At 35.0% G+C, this 17,159-nt stretch overlaps 1 protein-coding gene and 2 pseudogenes across 4 annotated transcripts; 2 read left to right on the forward strand and 1 right to left on the reverse strand.

Moving 5' to 3' along the window:
* The first annotated feature begins 381 nt into the window (after positions 1 to 381).
* Positions 382 to 10,339, forward strand: LOC148568812 (uncharacterized; annotated as a pseudogene).
* Positions 2,414 to 6,364, reverse strand: LOC148568813 (uncharacterized; annotated as a pseudogene).
* Positions 10,340 to 12,229: 1,890 nt separating the features above from the next.
* LOC107639554 (uncharacterized) lies at positions 12,230 to 15,608 on the forward strand. 4 transcript variants are annotated; one of them, XM_016343091.3, is made up of 3 exons: positions 12,230 to 12,648; positions 13,190 to 13,593; positions 14,786 to 15,608. In XM_016343091.3, exons 1-3 carry the CDS (start codon positions 12,634 to 12,636, stop codon positions 15,234 to 15,236), a joined length of 870 nt encoding a protein of 289 aa, XP_016198577.1. In that variant the 5' UTR covers positions 12,230 to 12,633; the 3' UTR covers positions 15,237 to 15,608. The 4 variants fall into 4 exon arrangements, with proteins under 4 accessions (XP_016198577.1, XP_016198575.1, XP_088341501.1 ...); XM_016343089.3 differs by having other exon boundaries at positions 12,230 to 12,638; XM_088485375.1 differs by having other exon boundaries at positions 12,248 to 12,638; positions 14,789 to 15,558.
* The last annotated feature ends 1,551 nt before the right edge of the window (positions 15,609 to 17,159 follow it).

Below are 17,159 nucleotides of genomic sequence, written 5' to 3' on the forward strand. Positions count from 1 at the left end.
GAGTGTCTAAGATAGTCAAGTAGTATCGACCAATCCGAATTTGACATATGGAAAGTTTGAAGTTACAAGAACCATAATTTGACCTTAAAGATGTTAAATTTACTAATAAAGCATGGTTAAAGTTTTGAATTATAAAGAGAAGAAGGGACCATGGTTAAAATTTTGAATGAGAGAGAGAAAAGGAAGCTGTCCTTATGGTGGCACCGCCACCTTCTTTATGGCGACTTTAGAACCGGTGTTCCTCTTTTTCGATGCCGATCAACATCTCTGAATTGCCGATCAGTATCTCCAAATTGATTCCCACTGACATAGCTAGCGTTGGCCAGTTGCAGCTGATGCTTCTCCGACGTGGTTCTTCTTCTCCGACAGAACAATTTTTTGATGACATCCTATAGATTCAGCTCCACCACAACAAATCTATTGGTTGCCATTGCCCCTGCTGTGTCTACTAGGAATCGCCGATCATCATCTTTGAATCGTTTCCCAATGAGGCAGCTACAGTTTGTCCCTTGCAAGCGGTGATTCCTTCCTTTAACTCCATTGCAGCAGACTTTTTCTTTATTCGTTGCTCAACTGCAATAAAAAATTATTTTTTGGCCTTGCTTTTTCAATATTGTCATTGTAGTAAGAGAGAAAAAGTTATCGTGTTTTACTAAGTCTAAATCACACATCAACTTTTTTTATTTTGGATTTCTCTTAAAATCTTTATCGTTACATGTCACCAAATCATTAGCTGGTCAATTTTCGCCTTTTCTTAGCCACCAAATTCTTGCCACCAGAGAACTATTCATGTTATAATGTTATACATCAGTTACATAAGAAGGAGAATTTTATGGTGGAAAAAATATATTTAGGATCTTAGTGGTCTAAATAGAATATTTTAATTTTAACCGTTAAAAATAATGATGTACGGTTTTGATTCAATGATTATTTTATATATTAAAAATTTATAATAATATAAATTAATTATTTAACATTTATAAAATTTTGATTTTTCCTTTTTATCCTTTTTTTTCAATACCTTTCCTTCCTTATCTCATCATCTATGTTCATCCTCTTCTCTTTTCTTCTTGAGTTACTCCACGAGGCATAAACTTTCAAACAAATTTGTGAAATATCCAAGACTTGACAACTATGATCCACCCTTCAAATCACCAGAAAATTCTCAAAATGTTTAGGAAACTAATTTATTAAATAATGATATTGAAATCAACATTAGAATAACTACTATAGTACATACGTTGATCTTGATTTTTCAAACCATGATTGATCTTCTCATTAACGAAAAAGTTAATTGGGTCGGGTCCTTCGACTGCACCAATGAAGATTGTGATGCCACATGCTTCGACAATAATAAATGGGATAATCACACGGGTAAGGAAAAGAGTGCTATGGAGTTCACACAAGGCGTAAATATTTGTAGAAAAGTGAACGCTTTACTCATTGAAAAAACCCAATGAATGAGGAAAGATGTTTTTGAAAAGAGAAAAATTATTATTATTAATGTTGATTACACAAAAATAAGTGGTGTGGTGATTGCTATGCTATGGAGAAAAAGTGAAAGACAATAGTCTAGTAAGTGGTGTGGTTGGTGTTATTGTTAAGGAAAAAACAAAAGAAAGAAGATGAGAGTATTTAAGTAATTTAATATTTTATTTTTTAATTTTTTTATTTAGACCACCAAAGTCCTCAATATTTCTTTCCCCACCTAAGACAAAACCTACATAGAGAATACAAAAATATAGGTCGGTTACAACCGAGTTATAATGGCCAAATTACTTGTCTTCTCGAGAGCCTCACTTTCACCTCCTCACTCTCCTATTGTTTTTATAATGAAGCAATTACATACATTTTTTTTGGACTTAGGTCCATAAGACCCAAAAAAACACACAAAGACCTAATCCATTTCCATTCTAACACTATCACATTTTGAACTGTGAACCAGAGAAAACTCGTCTTCTATCCACCTTCATCTTTCATCAGTGGAATGGTATCCTCAGCCACCCACCATCAATACCTACTCAATACGCTGCTCCTACAACTGTGCTAGGACTCCATCTAAATATGGTGCATCGAAGATTGCGATCATCCCTTCCAAACTGAGATTCAATGCTTTGCTAGAGCCATTGCGAGAAGCTTATATTCATTGTACCATAAGTGGCCACGAGAGTCGAGAAGCTTTTATTCACTGTACCATTTTGGTCCTCAATTGTATGGCACTTTGTTCCTCTTTTATTAAAGCTTAATTCTTTGTTGATCCTCAAACTTTAATTAAATTGAATTTCACTTCTGATGATTCTGTGGATGTTTGCAGGTGGTTGAGTGCTCAAATTTTAGTGCAATATCCCTAGGTTGTTTCATGGGCGAGGAGATTCCCGTTTCTGGGAGTCCAAGTTAACCCCTTTTCCGGTAATTACTCCATTAGCATATCAATGTCTTGAATAATTGCTAAAATTTCTCCTATTGAACCCATGGATTTAATTTCTTGTATGAATTTTAAATTATCAGATTCTATTAGAGTCTTTCCCATCTGGAGATTATTAACTATGATTATAGCTTGTCTAACTGTTGTTTCTTCTGCTGTTATGCTTGAATTTGCTTGAATTTTTCCTGTGAAGCCTAACACAATTCTTTCTCTGTTATCCCTAACTACCACAAATGTTACACCAGAACCCTTTTCTTTCCTGAATGCTGCATCGGCATTTGTCTTCAGCCAACCAATTGGAGGAGGTCTCCATCTTACCAGGTTTGTTCTGTTCTCTCTTTCTCTAAGCATCGTTCCTGCTTGTTTTTCTTTTGATTTCCAGTAAATATTTTCCATAACATTTGCTTTCTTTATTGTCCACATTGAGTTTATTTCTAGATATTGAAATAGTTTGTCATTTCTGGTCTTTCATATTTCCCATATCAAGAACCCAAAATTGCTGATTCTCTTCTCTTGTTCTTCACCTCCTGTTGCTATAATTTTTCTTATATTTTCCAATAACAAATTCCCAATAGATGAGATTGTATCTCTAGTTGGAATACTTTGACATTTAGTCCCAAACCATGTAGCTCTTACCCAATCGCAAAGCATGAAAGCGTGTTCCACTGTTTCCACTTCTTTAGAACAAACTTGGCAAATTGGGCTTTGTATTATATTCCTCTTATACAGATTATGACCCATTGGAAATACATCCTGGCTTGCTCTCCATAGCAACATTCTGATTTTTTGTGGGACACACATTTTTCATATTTCTTTCCATAGGTCCCTTCTATCTTCACTTGTTGATGGATTTCCTTGGTTCAATTCTTGACTTGCCATTTTAGCCGCATGATATCCTGTTCTTGACTTGCCATTTTAGCCGCATGACTTCTATCTACTTTGTTTAGAACACCAATAGGAGTTATCAAAATTGCTCTGCTGATCTAGTGGGAAAGCATTCCTACAATTTTCCTTACGTTCCATCCCTCTCCCTCCATAATCAGCTCGCTAACTTTGGTCTCATCACTACTTTCTACATTCAGAGCCTTGTTCTTTCTGAAAATCCAATTATCCTTTCAAATGCACACCTTTGACCCATCTCCTATGCTTCACTTGCCTCTTGCTCTAAGAAGCTCTCACCCATGCAAAATGCTTCTCCAAACCCAATTTGCCCCTTTTCTTTTTTTTTTTTTTTTTTGCTGTCTAGAAATTGCCTTCTGAAAAATATAATGATCTTAGAATTTGGACCCAAATCAAATTCGAGTTTTTGACGGCTCTCCAAGCTTGTTTTGCAAGATAGGCAGTGTTTTGTGATTTTAGATCCTTGAATCCCAACCCCCCTTCCAACTTACTCTTTGTAATGGATTCTCACTTTTTTCAATGGATACATCGGTCTCTACCTGATGCTGCCTACTAGAATCGTGCCACCTTAGTGCATATTCTTCTGCAGAATTATTTTGAAAACTTTATATTGTTCATAGCGTATGATAGTATTGCTTGAATTACTACTTTGATTAGAGTTTTCTTGCCTGCTTGATTTAATAGCTTCTCATTCCATCCTTCTAATTTATTCATTATTTTCTCTTCAATCCATGCTAAAGCTTCGCTTTGAGATCTTCCCCAAGTAGCTGAAAGACCAAGGTACTTTCCAGGTGTCTCCCACGATGCCATGCCTAGTATTTCCTCAATGTCGACCCTTTTCTGAATTGACACATACTCCCAAAAGTGATATCTGACTTATTCAAATTTATCCTCTGTCCAGACGCCTCTGTGTATTCATTCAGCACTAAAATAATTTGATATGCTTCTTCCTCTTTAGCTTTTGCAAAAATAATACAGTCGTCTGCAAACGAAAAATGAGTAATTGTAGGGGCTGTAGGAGCAATCTTTATTCCAGAGACATCGCCTTCATTCTGTGCTTCCTGCATCAAAATAGTAAAAACTTTGGCTGCCAAAATAAATAGGTAGGGAGATAAATGGTCACCCTGTCTTAGGCCCCTTTGCGACTTGATTTTTTTGGACAACTCGCCATTGACCTTAAATCTGTAATTGGCACTTCTAACACATTTCATCACTAATTCCACCCATCTTTCATTAAATCCAAACTTCTTTAATACATTCTAAAAAAAATCCCATTCTAATCTATCATACGCTTTATTCATGTCTAACTTGATTGCCATGTTATTAGATCCTTTTCTTCCCTTTCTGTTTAGGCTATGATCTATCTCTTGCACGATCACCACATTATCATATAGCAATTTCCCTCCTATAAATGCACTTTGAATTGGTGAAATTATATCCTCCACCAGTCCTTTCAGCCTCAACACTGAGATCCTTGATATAATTTTATATATGAAATTACAATAGCTAATAGATCTTAGCAGGTTAAGTCCTTCTAGATTTTTAATTTTTGAGATCAAGACCATTGTGGTTTCACTAATGTCTTCTGGCAGTAGCCCACTTCTGAAAAATTCTTTGACAACCTCACATACCTCCTTCTTGATCACCTGCCAATATTTCTGATAGAATAACCCGTTTAAGCCATCTGGTCCTGGGGCTTTGAGACTCCCCATGCTGAAAACTGCATTCCTTATCTCATCGTCTGAGACCTCAGAAATCAACCCTCTGTTCATTTCTTCGGTGACCTTCACTGGAATTTTACTTAGGGTGTTGTCATACCTTTGTCTTATAGTCAAAGTGAACAATGCTTCAAAATGCTCTTCAATGTACCTCATTATTTCTTCCCTCTCTTCCAACCAATAACTTGCTTCATTTTTCAATCTTTCAATGTGGTTTCTCTCTCTTCTCTGGATGGTTGTTGCATGAAAAAAGGATGTGTTCTTATCATCCCACTTCAACCACTTTAATTTGGATCTCTGGCCCCAAAATTTCTCCTCTTGCTTCCATAATGCTGTTATTTTCTCCTTTAAAACTTGTACCTTATTCTGCTTCTCTTCAGTGAAATCTGAATCTTGTAACTTCTTCAACTCTTCTTTCTGCCTATTTATTTCCTTATCTACTCGTTTGAATGTAGATTTACTCCACTTTTTCAATTCTTCCTTGTAATTATTCATCCTCTTTGTTATCCTTGTCTATTCGCAGCTCTGTGAAACCTCTTTTTCTCATCCCTTCTTAACAATATTTTCACATTCCTCATGGTCAGTCCAAAATACCTCAAATTTAAAGCTCTTGCTTATCCTAATATCTGTTTTGGGTCCAAAATTAACGGGCAATGATCCGAGCTTATAGCAGGCATAGTCAAAAGTGAAGCATTCTCAAACAAAATTCTCCATTCCCAATTAACTAATGCACTATCAATCATTTTTCTAGTTACAAATCCGTTTCTTGGATTACTGAACCAAGTGAATCTATCCCTTTTGAGATCTAAATCCATAAGAAAGTTAGAATCAACAAAGTTTCTGAATTCTCTTACTTGGCTATGTGGCTTTAGGTAAACCCCTCTTCTCCTCCTGAGTCAAAATGTCATTAAAATTGCTTATAAAGAGTTGAAGTTCCACCTTGTTATAATTGGTTGCTATGATTTTTCTTCATTGCTCTCTCCTCCTGCCAAAATTAGGATTGCCATAAATAAAATTACATACCCATGTATTTTCCTTTCTATCAACAATATGGGCCTTTATGTATCTATCACACAAAAAGTAAACATCAACGTTATATATATCATTCCAAAAGAGACATAGCCCTCCGGACAAATCACGGGATTTTATACAAAAAGTATTCTTGAAATGTAGTTTTTTCTTTAATTTCATAATAGATTTTTTTCGCTCTTGTTTCGATAAGAAAAACTAAAGCTGGCTTGATTTGCTTGCACATTTTGTGCAATTCAGAAACTGTCGCAGGGGCTGCTACCTCGCGACAGTTCCAGCTTATGATACTCATGGCTGAGTTGGGGTCATGTTTAGGCCCACCTCCTCAGCCATTGAGTCTTCTATTATCTCTTCTTTATTCTGCTGGTCTTCCTCTGTTGGCATTGCTCTAGCTGGTCCTAATGATTGCTTGCTTCTTTTACCAGCTTTCCAAACTTGTAGGGCAGCTTTCTCTCCGAATATATCTCCCATCAGCAATTATTGCTCGTCCTCCCTTTTCCTTTTCAATTTCAGTTTTTTCTCCATTCCTTGTACAATTTCCATTTCATATTCTGTAGCCACTACTAATGCTTTGCTATTGTTGGGCTCTAATTCTTCATCTTCATTTGCAAGTTCAACGTAATAAACACCTTCATCAGCTGTTGTATATATCTACTTGTTATCCTGCTCTAACTCTCTATTTTTAACCCAATAGTCTCCATCTACACTCATATGACACCTTTTATTATTATGTTGGGCTTCAATAGCATTGTTTTCTCTTATAACTCCTTTAATTCTCTCCTTTGCCATGTTGTTATTGAGCCTTTTAAGTGGTTATCCAATAGTGATATTATTATCTTCTTCTTGTGACCCAATTCTAAAAAGATGAATATTTTCATTAGGACTTTGATAGAAGTCAGCCCATATAACTTTAATTATAGCCTCCTCTCTTAACACACTTGGCCTACCAATTTCTTTGCCTTTCTCATAGATCTTTTTGCTGTCCTTAGTAAATTTATTCTCCTTTACACAATCCCTAGCATCTCTCTCCACTTATTCTAACTCAGTTTCTTTGACAAGCAGATCTTCTAGGATGTTCTTCCCCTTTTCCACATCTCTATGATCTTCTTTGCTAGTTCTTTTAGGAGCTTTGGCTATACTATCCTCTTCTATTACCCATTCTTTTTCCTGTGCACTGCCAGCTTTACTCCCTGCTGTCTGCTGTGTTGACTCACCTCCCTTCTTTCAATCATGTTCTTCACGTGCCGCCTCTCTCTAATTCTGCCCTGAGCTACTATCTTCCCTGCTACTCTGTATTCTTTTGGCTTTAATGCTCTTGCTTGTGCCACTCCTAAACCAGCCGAATACCTTGGTTCCTTTGGGTTCCAGGTTGACATTGTTGTTGGATTCTTGCACTTTTTCTTGTTATGACCGATAATACCACAGTTCAGACAATAACTCTCCAGGATTCTTTCATACTTAAACTGTATCCATGCCTTTGGTAGTCTGTCCTGTTCAAATAAAAACCAGTGGATATAGGTTTTGAAACTGGTATTGCTATTTTAACTCTAGAAAAAATTCTTTCTAAAGTGTCTCCCACCATTGGGTCTTCATCCTCTACAACCAAGCCTATTTTATTCCCAATCTCTTTTGCTGATTCTATATTAATGAACTCTTGGAGAAGTCCATGTATTTGGATCCGAATTTCCAAAAAATCATGTCTAACCTCAGATATGGAATCTCCATGCATCCACATTTGTACATTTAGAATATGGCCTCTAACATTCCAAGGCCCTCCTTTTAATATTTGTAACCCTTTCGTCTTGTTCTTGAAGCTGACTAAAACTTTGTTTTTGTCCACTTCAAAAATTAACATACCTTCAGGATTTTTCCAAACTCCAATTAGAGTGTTTTTGATGGTTTTGAAAGCAAGCTCCTTGTTAGTGATCACTTTTCCAACTAGATTCAAGCAATCTGCCATGAACTCTTGTTGCGTCGTCTTCAACAAAGAAATTATTTTTCCTTCTATAGATTCAAGTCCAAAGTTTTCCATTGAAACTCAATAGGTTTTAGGATATTGTTGTTCAAGTATTTGTTGGTTTTGCAATTTGTATGCTGGTGATTTGTGGGTAATGGTGGATATTGTGTAAGAACGGATGTATTTGTTAATTGTGTGTAATGGTAGATTGTATAGGAAAGGTTAGATTTTGCTGGAAGAAGTATCGAAATTTTATGTAATATACTGGATAAGTCAGACGATGTGTTTGTGTGATGTTTGATTAAGTGTGAACAGAAAGAATCATATATTCTTAGAAAAATCTCTTATCTTGAGAGAAACATTCTCCTAGAGAGAAAACCGTGCCCTAATACCAATATAGTTACATACATTTAAAGGAGCATACAGGTAAAGTTTTCTCTGGGCCTTCTTACAACTTCTGGCAAGGTTTTGAGGCGTGGCAGACTCCACTAAACTTTTGGGCTGCGGCTTCAGTTGGAACTTCTGTGCGAAATAATGTTGTCAGCTTCACTTCTACCCTAAAAATTGGGTTATCTATTTAAAAATTAATTTATGCAAAGTTGAATCGCAGAATTAAATTTAAAAAAATTGGATTAATTAAATTTTAAGAGGTAAAATTAAAAGTTAAAACACTTATAGAGCCCGTTTGGGAAGTGACAGAAGCTACTTATTTTGACTTTTGAATTATGAAAAGTCACGATACATGTGTTTGGCACCATTTTAAAGAAAAGCTTTTAACTTTCCGAAAAGTTAATTTATAGCTTTTTGAAGAAGTAGAAATATATGACTTCTCTCCTTCTATCATTCTATCATTTCCATGAAAAAAATTGATTTTAAAGCAAAAAAAATCTACTTTCATTTTTTATTCTGTGAAAAAATGTTTCCTGTTTCTGCTAGAAATATTGGCCCTCCACCACCATTTTCACGCAAAGTTCCGTCTTCTAGAAACATTGGCCTTCCACCATCATCTTCACGCAATGTTCCATCTACTGGAAGTGCTGGCCCTCCACCACCATTTTCACATAATGATTAATCAGTTAGAAGTATTGATCCTTCACCACCATTTTCAGACAATATTCTATCTGAACCATCTACTGCATATATTCTTTCCAGGTATTTTTTTTATCATTTCATTATTCAATTTTTATTATTAACTTTGTATTTAACATTGTGTGGAGTATAAAATTTCAGTTTTAATTTTATTTTTTTATATGTGATTTTATTTTTATATAACTTGCTATTATTTTTATAGTTAGTTATAGCAAAGTTCTTGCTATTATTTTTATTTTTGTTTGATTTTTTTTTTATGTTCTTCCCCAACAAATTCATGAAAGTAGCAAGTCCAGAAGAAAATTTAAAGCTGATTGGAGTAAACGAAATACTATTATATTGAAAATATGTAAAGAAGAAATGGTGGCTGGAAATAGACCTGGAACACATTTTAACAAAGTTGGTTGGACAAATTTGAAAATAAAATTTTTGAAAAAGACTGGTTTAAATTATGAGTCTAAACAATTTAAAAACAAGTGGGAAGCTATGAAAAGAGAGTGGGGACTATGGGCTAAACTAAAAGGAAAGGAGACCGGTCTTGGTTGGGAATTGGGGTCCTATTAAGAAGACCATACAAGCAAGTGATGATTGGTGGGATGCTAAGATTCAGGTATCTTACATTTTTTAAAACTATTTCAGAAATATCAATTTTATCGAGAAATTTTTAATTGTTATTTTATCGTCTCATAGGAAAATCCTGATGTGGCAAAATTTAGAGAGGAAGGTCCAAAACATCTTGATGAAATGGAGTTCCTTTCTGAAGATGTTGTAGCTACTGGTGTAGGTGCATGAGCACCTTCTGAAGATATAAATGATAGTTAGAACGATAGATAATGACGAAGATAATGGTAATGAGGAAGAAGGTTTAGAAGATGAGTAAAACAATGAATCAACACCTCCTAGTGCAATGAGACAAAAGAGAAGAAAGGTTGGGAAGGGGTCGGGAGCCTCTCAACTTTCAACTCAACTAGAACGTATAATTAATGTGTTTGAAGAAGAAAAGGCCAATAAAATAGCTCATAAAAATAAAATACCAAGTATATCTACTTGTTTAGCTGTTCTCAAAGAATTACCTGGGTTAGAAGTGGGGAGTGATATATTCTTTATAGCTACAAGACTAATGGCAAAAAGGTCAAATAGAGAGATTTTTATGGGCTAGAAGACTCTGCCTTACAACTTGGTTGGTTGAAGACTCATAATTTAGCAGATGTGTCTAGTTAATATTTTTTGGCTAGAATGTCTCTTTTTAATATATTTATGTGTTGTTCAAAAAATATTTTCTATAATTATATTTTTTTATTGTTTTCTATGGTTGTTTGCTATTTTATATTTAAGATGTGAACTATTGTTTATTTAAAGATTATGGTTGACACACAAGTATGATTAGTGTTTATTATTTGATATTAGTTTAAAATATTTGTATAACAAGATATCTAACAGCTCAACTGAAAGTTTGTCAACTGAAAGTTTAATATCAAATACAAATGTGTCAGATGAAGAATTTGAAAACAAACAAAAAGTCGCAGCCAAACGTAAGAAGAAGACAATAACTTTAATAACAATCGCAACTTGTGTTGATTATTTTCTAAAGTACGTTGTGAAAAATCCACGAAGAACTTCAAAATTGACAGGAAGTAGTTGGGTAAATGAACTTTTAAATGAGCATCCTATTCGTTGTTACCAGCAATTTAGGATGAAAAAGCTTGTGTTCTTTCATCCGTGTGATGTTTTACAAAATACTTACAATCTGAAGACAACAAAAGAAATTGAAATTCATGAACAAGTAGGTATATTTTATATATCATTGGACAATCAGGTTCAATACGTAATGCAGAAGAGAGATTCCAACAATCAGGAGAAACTCTTTCTAGACAATTTCATTATGTACTGGATGCTGTTTGCAAGCTTGCTCAACATATTATTCAACCAACTGATCCACATTCACAGATACTCCAGTGGAAATTAAAAATGATGAAAGATATTATCCATATTTTAAAAATTGTATTGGTGCAATAGATGGAACTCATGTACCTGCTGTTGTTCCTGCCGACAAGAAAATTCCATACATTGATAGAGAAAGGGGATCACAACTACAAATGTGATGGCAGTATGTGATTTTAACATGTGTTTCACATTTATATGGTTAGGCTGGGAGGAATCTGCACACGATACTAAAATTTTTAATCAAGCTGTGAGTAGACAAAGTCTTCATTTTCCTCTTCCTCCTAAAGGTTAGCATATTTGAGACTGATATTATTTATATTAGATTAAACTCTTTATTGTTATTAACTGATTTTGTGGTGCACTAAATTTTTGCTAGATAAGTACTACTTGGTAGATTTTGGCTATCCATGTTTTATGGAGTTCTTAGGTCCTTATAAAGGTCACAGATACCATCTTCCGCATTTTAGATTGGCTCCCAGAGCAAGAGGAAGAAATGAAGTATTCAACTACTATCATTTTAGCCTTAGATGTACAATTGAATGCTCATTTGGATGTTGTAAAGGAAGATGAAAAATTTTGTGCGCCATGCCATCGTTTTTCTTAGACACACAAGTTAGAATTATTGGTGCTTGTATGGCTTTACACAATTTTATTCGACAGAATGACACAAGTGATGAACAATTTGAAGAATTCCATGAAAATTTTGATCTTATGGGTGAAGGTGAAGGTGAAATAGAAGAACCAGTTTCTAATGATATTACGTAGGAAGAACCGAATGCTAAAAGGGCTAGAAAAATGGAACCAATTAGAAAATAAATAAAGAATCAATTGCCTAATCGATTGTAATCTTAGTAATTTGATTATGTAAAATCAACCTTTAATATTGGAAAGTATTTGTTATCATTGTTATTTTAATATCCATTCTCTTGTATAAAAAAATTATATTTTTTGAGTTATTTATTCAAACACTACAATTTTAAAATAAATACTTCTATAACTAAAAATCCAAACACAAAATAATTTATTCATAAGCTGCTATTAATAAAAGTTTTTATACTTTAAATTCTTTTTCCACAAGAACTTATTTAAATTATTTACCCAAACTCGGCTTAATACATTAAAAATGAAAACAATTTAAAGGAATAAACCAAACTTACCCTTACGTTAATTTTGATCTACCAAATTGGGTTTTCACTTTTCTCTCCAAGCAAAATTTGTTGGGCCTACCAAAATACATTGACATAGTAATATAGTTTAGAATAGGATTCTTCTTCTTCTACTTCTGCTACTTCTGCTACATGAATTCTACCGGAAGTAACGTCATATAATCATCTTTCTCCCCGTTTTCCTCTCCAATTATTGCAGATAACTTCCTCTTCTTCCTTCTTCGACTTTTCTGAAGAGAGTTGTTATGGGTGTCGACTACTACAAAATTCTTGATGTCGATAGAAACGCTAAAGACGATGATCTCAAGAAGGCGTATCGAAAGCTTGCAATGAAGTGGCACCCTGATAAGAACCCTAACAACAAGAAGGACGCTGAGACCAAATTCAAGCAAATCTCCGAAGCCTATGATGTCTGCAAATGTTCAAAACTCTTCCCAATCTTCTCAATGTCATGCCAATTGTTTTCTAAATTAAATTTTTAATTATAAATGATTATTTGTTATTGTTTTTGAATTTTCATAAGTGTGAAGCTTTTCACTGCGACTCTTTCTTCCTTTTTTTCGTTCTAGAGTGAGATTTTTATGGCAGTTCAAGCTTTTGATCATTTTTTTGCTGTGACGTCCACAACTTTTTTTCATAAGGGTTTCAGCCACATAGTAGTTTTGAACTTGTGCGTGTAACCTCCTTAGTTTTTACTTGAATATTAGAAATAGCTGAGTAATTTAACTTGTCGAATTTGTTTTTATCCTACAAAGTTGGAACTTTCCGTAAGAATTTTTCAATTTTTAGCTCCTAGGGTTTCCTAATTTGGCTCTTGAGGGTGAGGCGCTGGGGTTTTAAGCCCAGTTTCAAATTTGATCTTTCGAGAAATTCCTCATTTCCTGTGGGGATTAATGTTTTGAAGTGGAGGAGTTATTCATTTAATTATTAATTTGTTATGGTGGTTATTCAATTTGAACAGATTTTGAGTGATCCTCAGAAGCGTGCAGTTTATGATCAGTATGGTGAGGAGGGGCTGAAGGGGCAGGTACCACCACCAGGTGGTGGCAGTGACAGCAGTTCTGCGAATTTCCGGTTCAATCCCAGAAGTGCAGATGATATATTTTCGGAGTTCTTTGGTTTCTCCAGTTCATTTGGTGGAATGGGGGACATGGGTGGTCGCGCTGGCCCATCTAGCTTTTCCAGGGGCGGCATGTTTGGTGATGATATCTTTGCTCAGTTTAGGAGTGGAGCTGGAGAGGGCTCTGCCCATATGCCAAGGAAAAGTGCACCAATAGAGATAACATTGCTATGTAGCTTGGAGGATTTGTATAAAGGGACAACAAAAAAGATGAAGATTTCGAGGGATGTTATTGATGCCAATGGGTGAGCTATCTACTTTTACTCATTAGCTGCGTTTTGTCTTTCTATTTCATGAGAAAATTATGTTATTGGTCATTGGAAGAATTTAAAATAGGCAGTTAGCCACTGTGTTATGAGGAAACTTGGTTCTTTATGTTTGTTGCTAGTGTCCTTCTGTTGTATCATATATTTGTTTATATGCTATGCTTTTGTAATATATCAATCTATATAATTTGAAATCAAAATTATGTGGCTTAATGTTTTATCTGGATTATTAAACTAAATGATGCAATGCAAGTCTAGTCGGTGATTAGCAATTCCGAGGAGCCCGAAGCATATAGTTTATAGAGCCAAATTTTGTTATACATATATAGATTGTTATGTTTGAAGTCAAGTTTGATAATTTGTTTTGGGTTAACTAATAATGTATTGTTATTTGGGGGGTCAGTTAGCTTGATCACCTTGATAGATTTGAATTTGTAGTACCGACATTTGCAGTCTTGGTGTTGCATTTTGGTTGCTGCCGTTAACAACATTGCTGGTTCATATTTTTTCTAGTAGTTCTTTAACTTGCATTTTTGTTATAGAACCTTGGAGTTTTTTATTTTGTTTATTTCTGATAATATAAACTTTCTTGGATATTTCTGTTCAACTATCAGGAATTTTGACCAAACATTTTTTCTCTCTTGATCTTGTGCATCCAGCCTTGCATGAGTGAATCTAACATTAGACCCTTGCTGGCACAATAGTTTGTTAAATTTATCAGCAAAATTTGATGCCAGGTGTCTAACATGGATGAAAACATTTCAGTAGCATAGGCTGTTAGGCAGCTTGTGTATATTTTTAAAAGAAAGTATCAGCTGCTATCAATTTATGTATTTGATTTCTTCAGGTTTCATAAATTTTTTATACTTCCAATGAATTTGGAATTTATGCCTAGATGTGTTGGTTTACTAATATCCTTTGTCTTCACATTTCTAATCCCTATATTGCTCTCTTATTTACTACTTTATTAGTTTGTTCTCTGAGTTGTTTAACACTTGTTGAAAATTGCGGTGTTGATTTTGGAGTACTGCATCATTAATTAATCGAAACAATGTTGGATTAGCAATTAAATTATGGAGGGAAAATTGAATTATTATATTTGGCAGCTACTTGTGGGGTGTAGGTTTTAGGGTTGATAATGACTAATTAATTTTGTTTTCTTATTGTTTAGAAGGCCCACCAAAGTAGAGGAAATCCTTACAATTGAGATCAAACCAGGTTGGAAGAAAGGAACAAAAATAACTTTTCCAGCGAAGGGAAATGAGCAAAGAGGACATATCCCCGCAGACCTTGTGTTCATCATCGACGAGAAGCCGCATAGTGTCTTCAAGAGGGATGGCAATGATCTTGTTTTCACCCAGAAGGTATCCCTTGTAGAAGCTCTAACAGGTTACACGGTGCAGCTGACAACCCTTGATGGCCGAAACCTTACCATCCCCGTTAATTCAATCATTAGTCCGTCTTACGAAGAAGTCATTAAAGGAGAGGGCATGCCAATTCCTAAAGAACCCTCCAAGAAAGGTAACTTGCGAATCAAGTTCAACATCAAGTTCCCGTCCAGGCTTACATCCGAGCAGAAAAACGGCATTAAGCGATTATTGACATCATATTCGTCTACATGAGTGAGGCGGGTGGAAGCCCTTTCTTCCAATTACCTAACGTTATAAGATCACAACTATTTTCAGGTTTTTTGCTTTTTCCTTTTTTCTTCCCAATCCCATTTTGAAGGGGAGCATCAGTTGAGTTGTTTCTGTGTGACATCAAAGGTTACGGGTTCAAGCCTTGGAAACAGCCACCGATGTAATTTTCAAATTAGGTTGCATACATTACCCCTTTGGATGCGGCTCTTCTCCAAACCTTGCGTTAGTGCGGGATGCTTGTGCACCGAGTTTTCCAATCCCACTTCCAAATGAAATTCTTGCCATTGTGAACTGGATTCATTCAGAACCGTTTATTTAGAGTCTGGTATCTATTTACTGTTTACATCTTTTCCTTAGTTGTTGGTATTGACATTTTTTTCTTCATGACCGCTCCCCCCCCCCCCCCCCCTTTTTTCCCCCGGTGCGCATGCAGGGTCGCATTCATTCTCTTGTTTCTTTTAGAAGTAAAGGTTGAATTTGTTTGTACTTGGTCAGTAGGGTATTTTTGATATTGTGGCGTGATGAATTTTCTCTGGTGTGTTTGAGCCATACTTGTTATTGTATAGTTGTGTCCATAATTTTAAGTTTTTAACCATCCGTGTTACCAGAAAACTAACTTGGAATCCATTTGATGGCTTCGTTCTATTGATTTGCCCGTTGCTGTCTAATTTATTCATTCATTGGTTCTTGAGGACGAACTACTCACTTGGTAATAGATATTATTATATGATAATGGCGCCAATATTTTTTAGATTTCTTATTTTGAGGATAGAACAATTAGAGGAAAATTGCATTTGCTCGTTCAAATTCAATACAAACTAAATAATACTATATTATTAAGTTTATGTTTTTTACTTATTATATACATCAGTTTTTGACAGTATATATAATTGACATTCATTCTATCATTTGTATTACATTAACAAAATTTTGTAAATATAAATTGCGTACCTTATTTATTTTCTATTTTTATCCAATCATTTCATTAATTCAAATGTTTTTGTTTTATTTTTATATTTAAAATTTTATTTGTTAAAATTGAACACACCACTTTGTACTTTTGGACTGGACCAAATTGAATGACAACTACTGTCATTTTGTTTCTCTATTCGTATTTTGATTAGAAATATAAATTTAATTTGATCATATTATTTATAAAATTTGATCATACATATAAATTAAATTTCATTATATTAGTTATAAGAAAGTGTTCATATCCTGGTCCATTACTTAGTCAGGCCCAAAATGAATAAAACCCGTCCATTACTTAGTCAGGCCCAAAATGAATAAAACCCAATTTACAGACATCATGCAAAACGATACCTACCCAATTTTATGGAGGTCAATCCTAGCAACATAGTCACAACCTTACTTATCTAAATAAATAACCAACTCTACTATCTCTCCTACTCATCTAGAAAGGTGATCTCAATAATCTCCCTACCGAAAGGGAGTAACTAACCCACCATCAAATGTGGGACTACTCAAAAGGTGGTTATTGACTTTACATTTACACATATAAATATACTGACACCCTCAGGTATTCTTTGAACCAAATCTACTAAAACCTGCCTAAGCCCTTACTAATTTAAGCATCAGAATCCCTTGCAGGTACCACCCCACCTCCTCACGAGGAACTCAGATGGCGACATCTCGATACCAGGAGACATCGGACGCTACCCCATAAAGGAGCCTGAACCTAATGTTCAGGCCCAAATCCATCTGTTTCAGGTAACTTTCGGAACATTGACGCCGTTGTTGGAGACTTGAAAATCAAGATTGTATGACGGGCATATGACATCCCAGAAGATGGACATACAGCTTTTGATTTAGAAGCCTGAGAAGAAGAGCAAAACAACGAAGAGCGAGCATTGTCATACCTCCCCAAGCTGATAGAGTGAAAGG

The sequence above is a fragment of the Arachis ipaensis genome, chromosome B4 (genome assembly GCF_059453495.1).
Source record: "Arachis ipaensis isolate K30076 ecotype BB chromosome B4, ASM5945349v1, whole genome shotgun sequence".
NCBI classification, from domain to species: domain Eukaryota; kingdom Viridiplantae; phylum Streptophyta; class Magnoliopsida; order Fabales; family Fabaceae; genus Arachis; species Arachis ipaensis.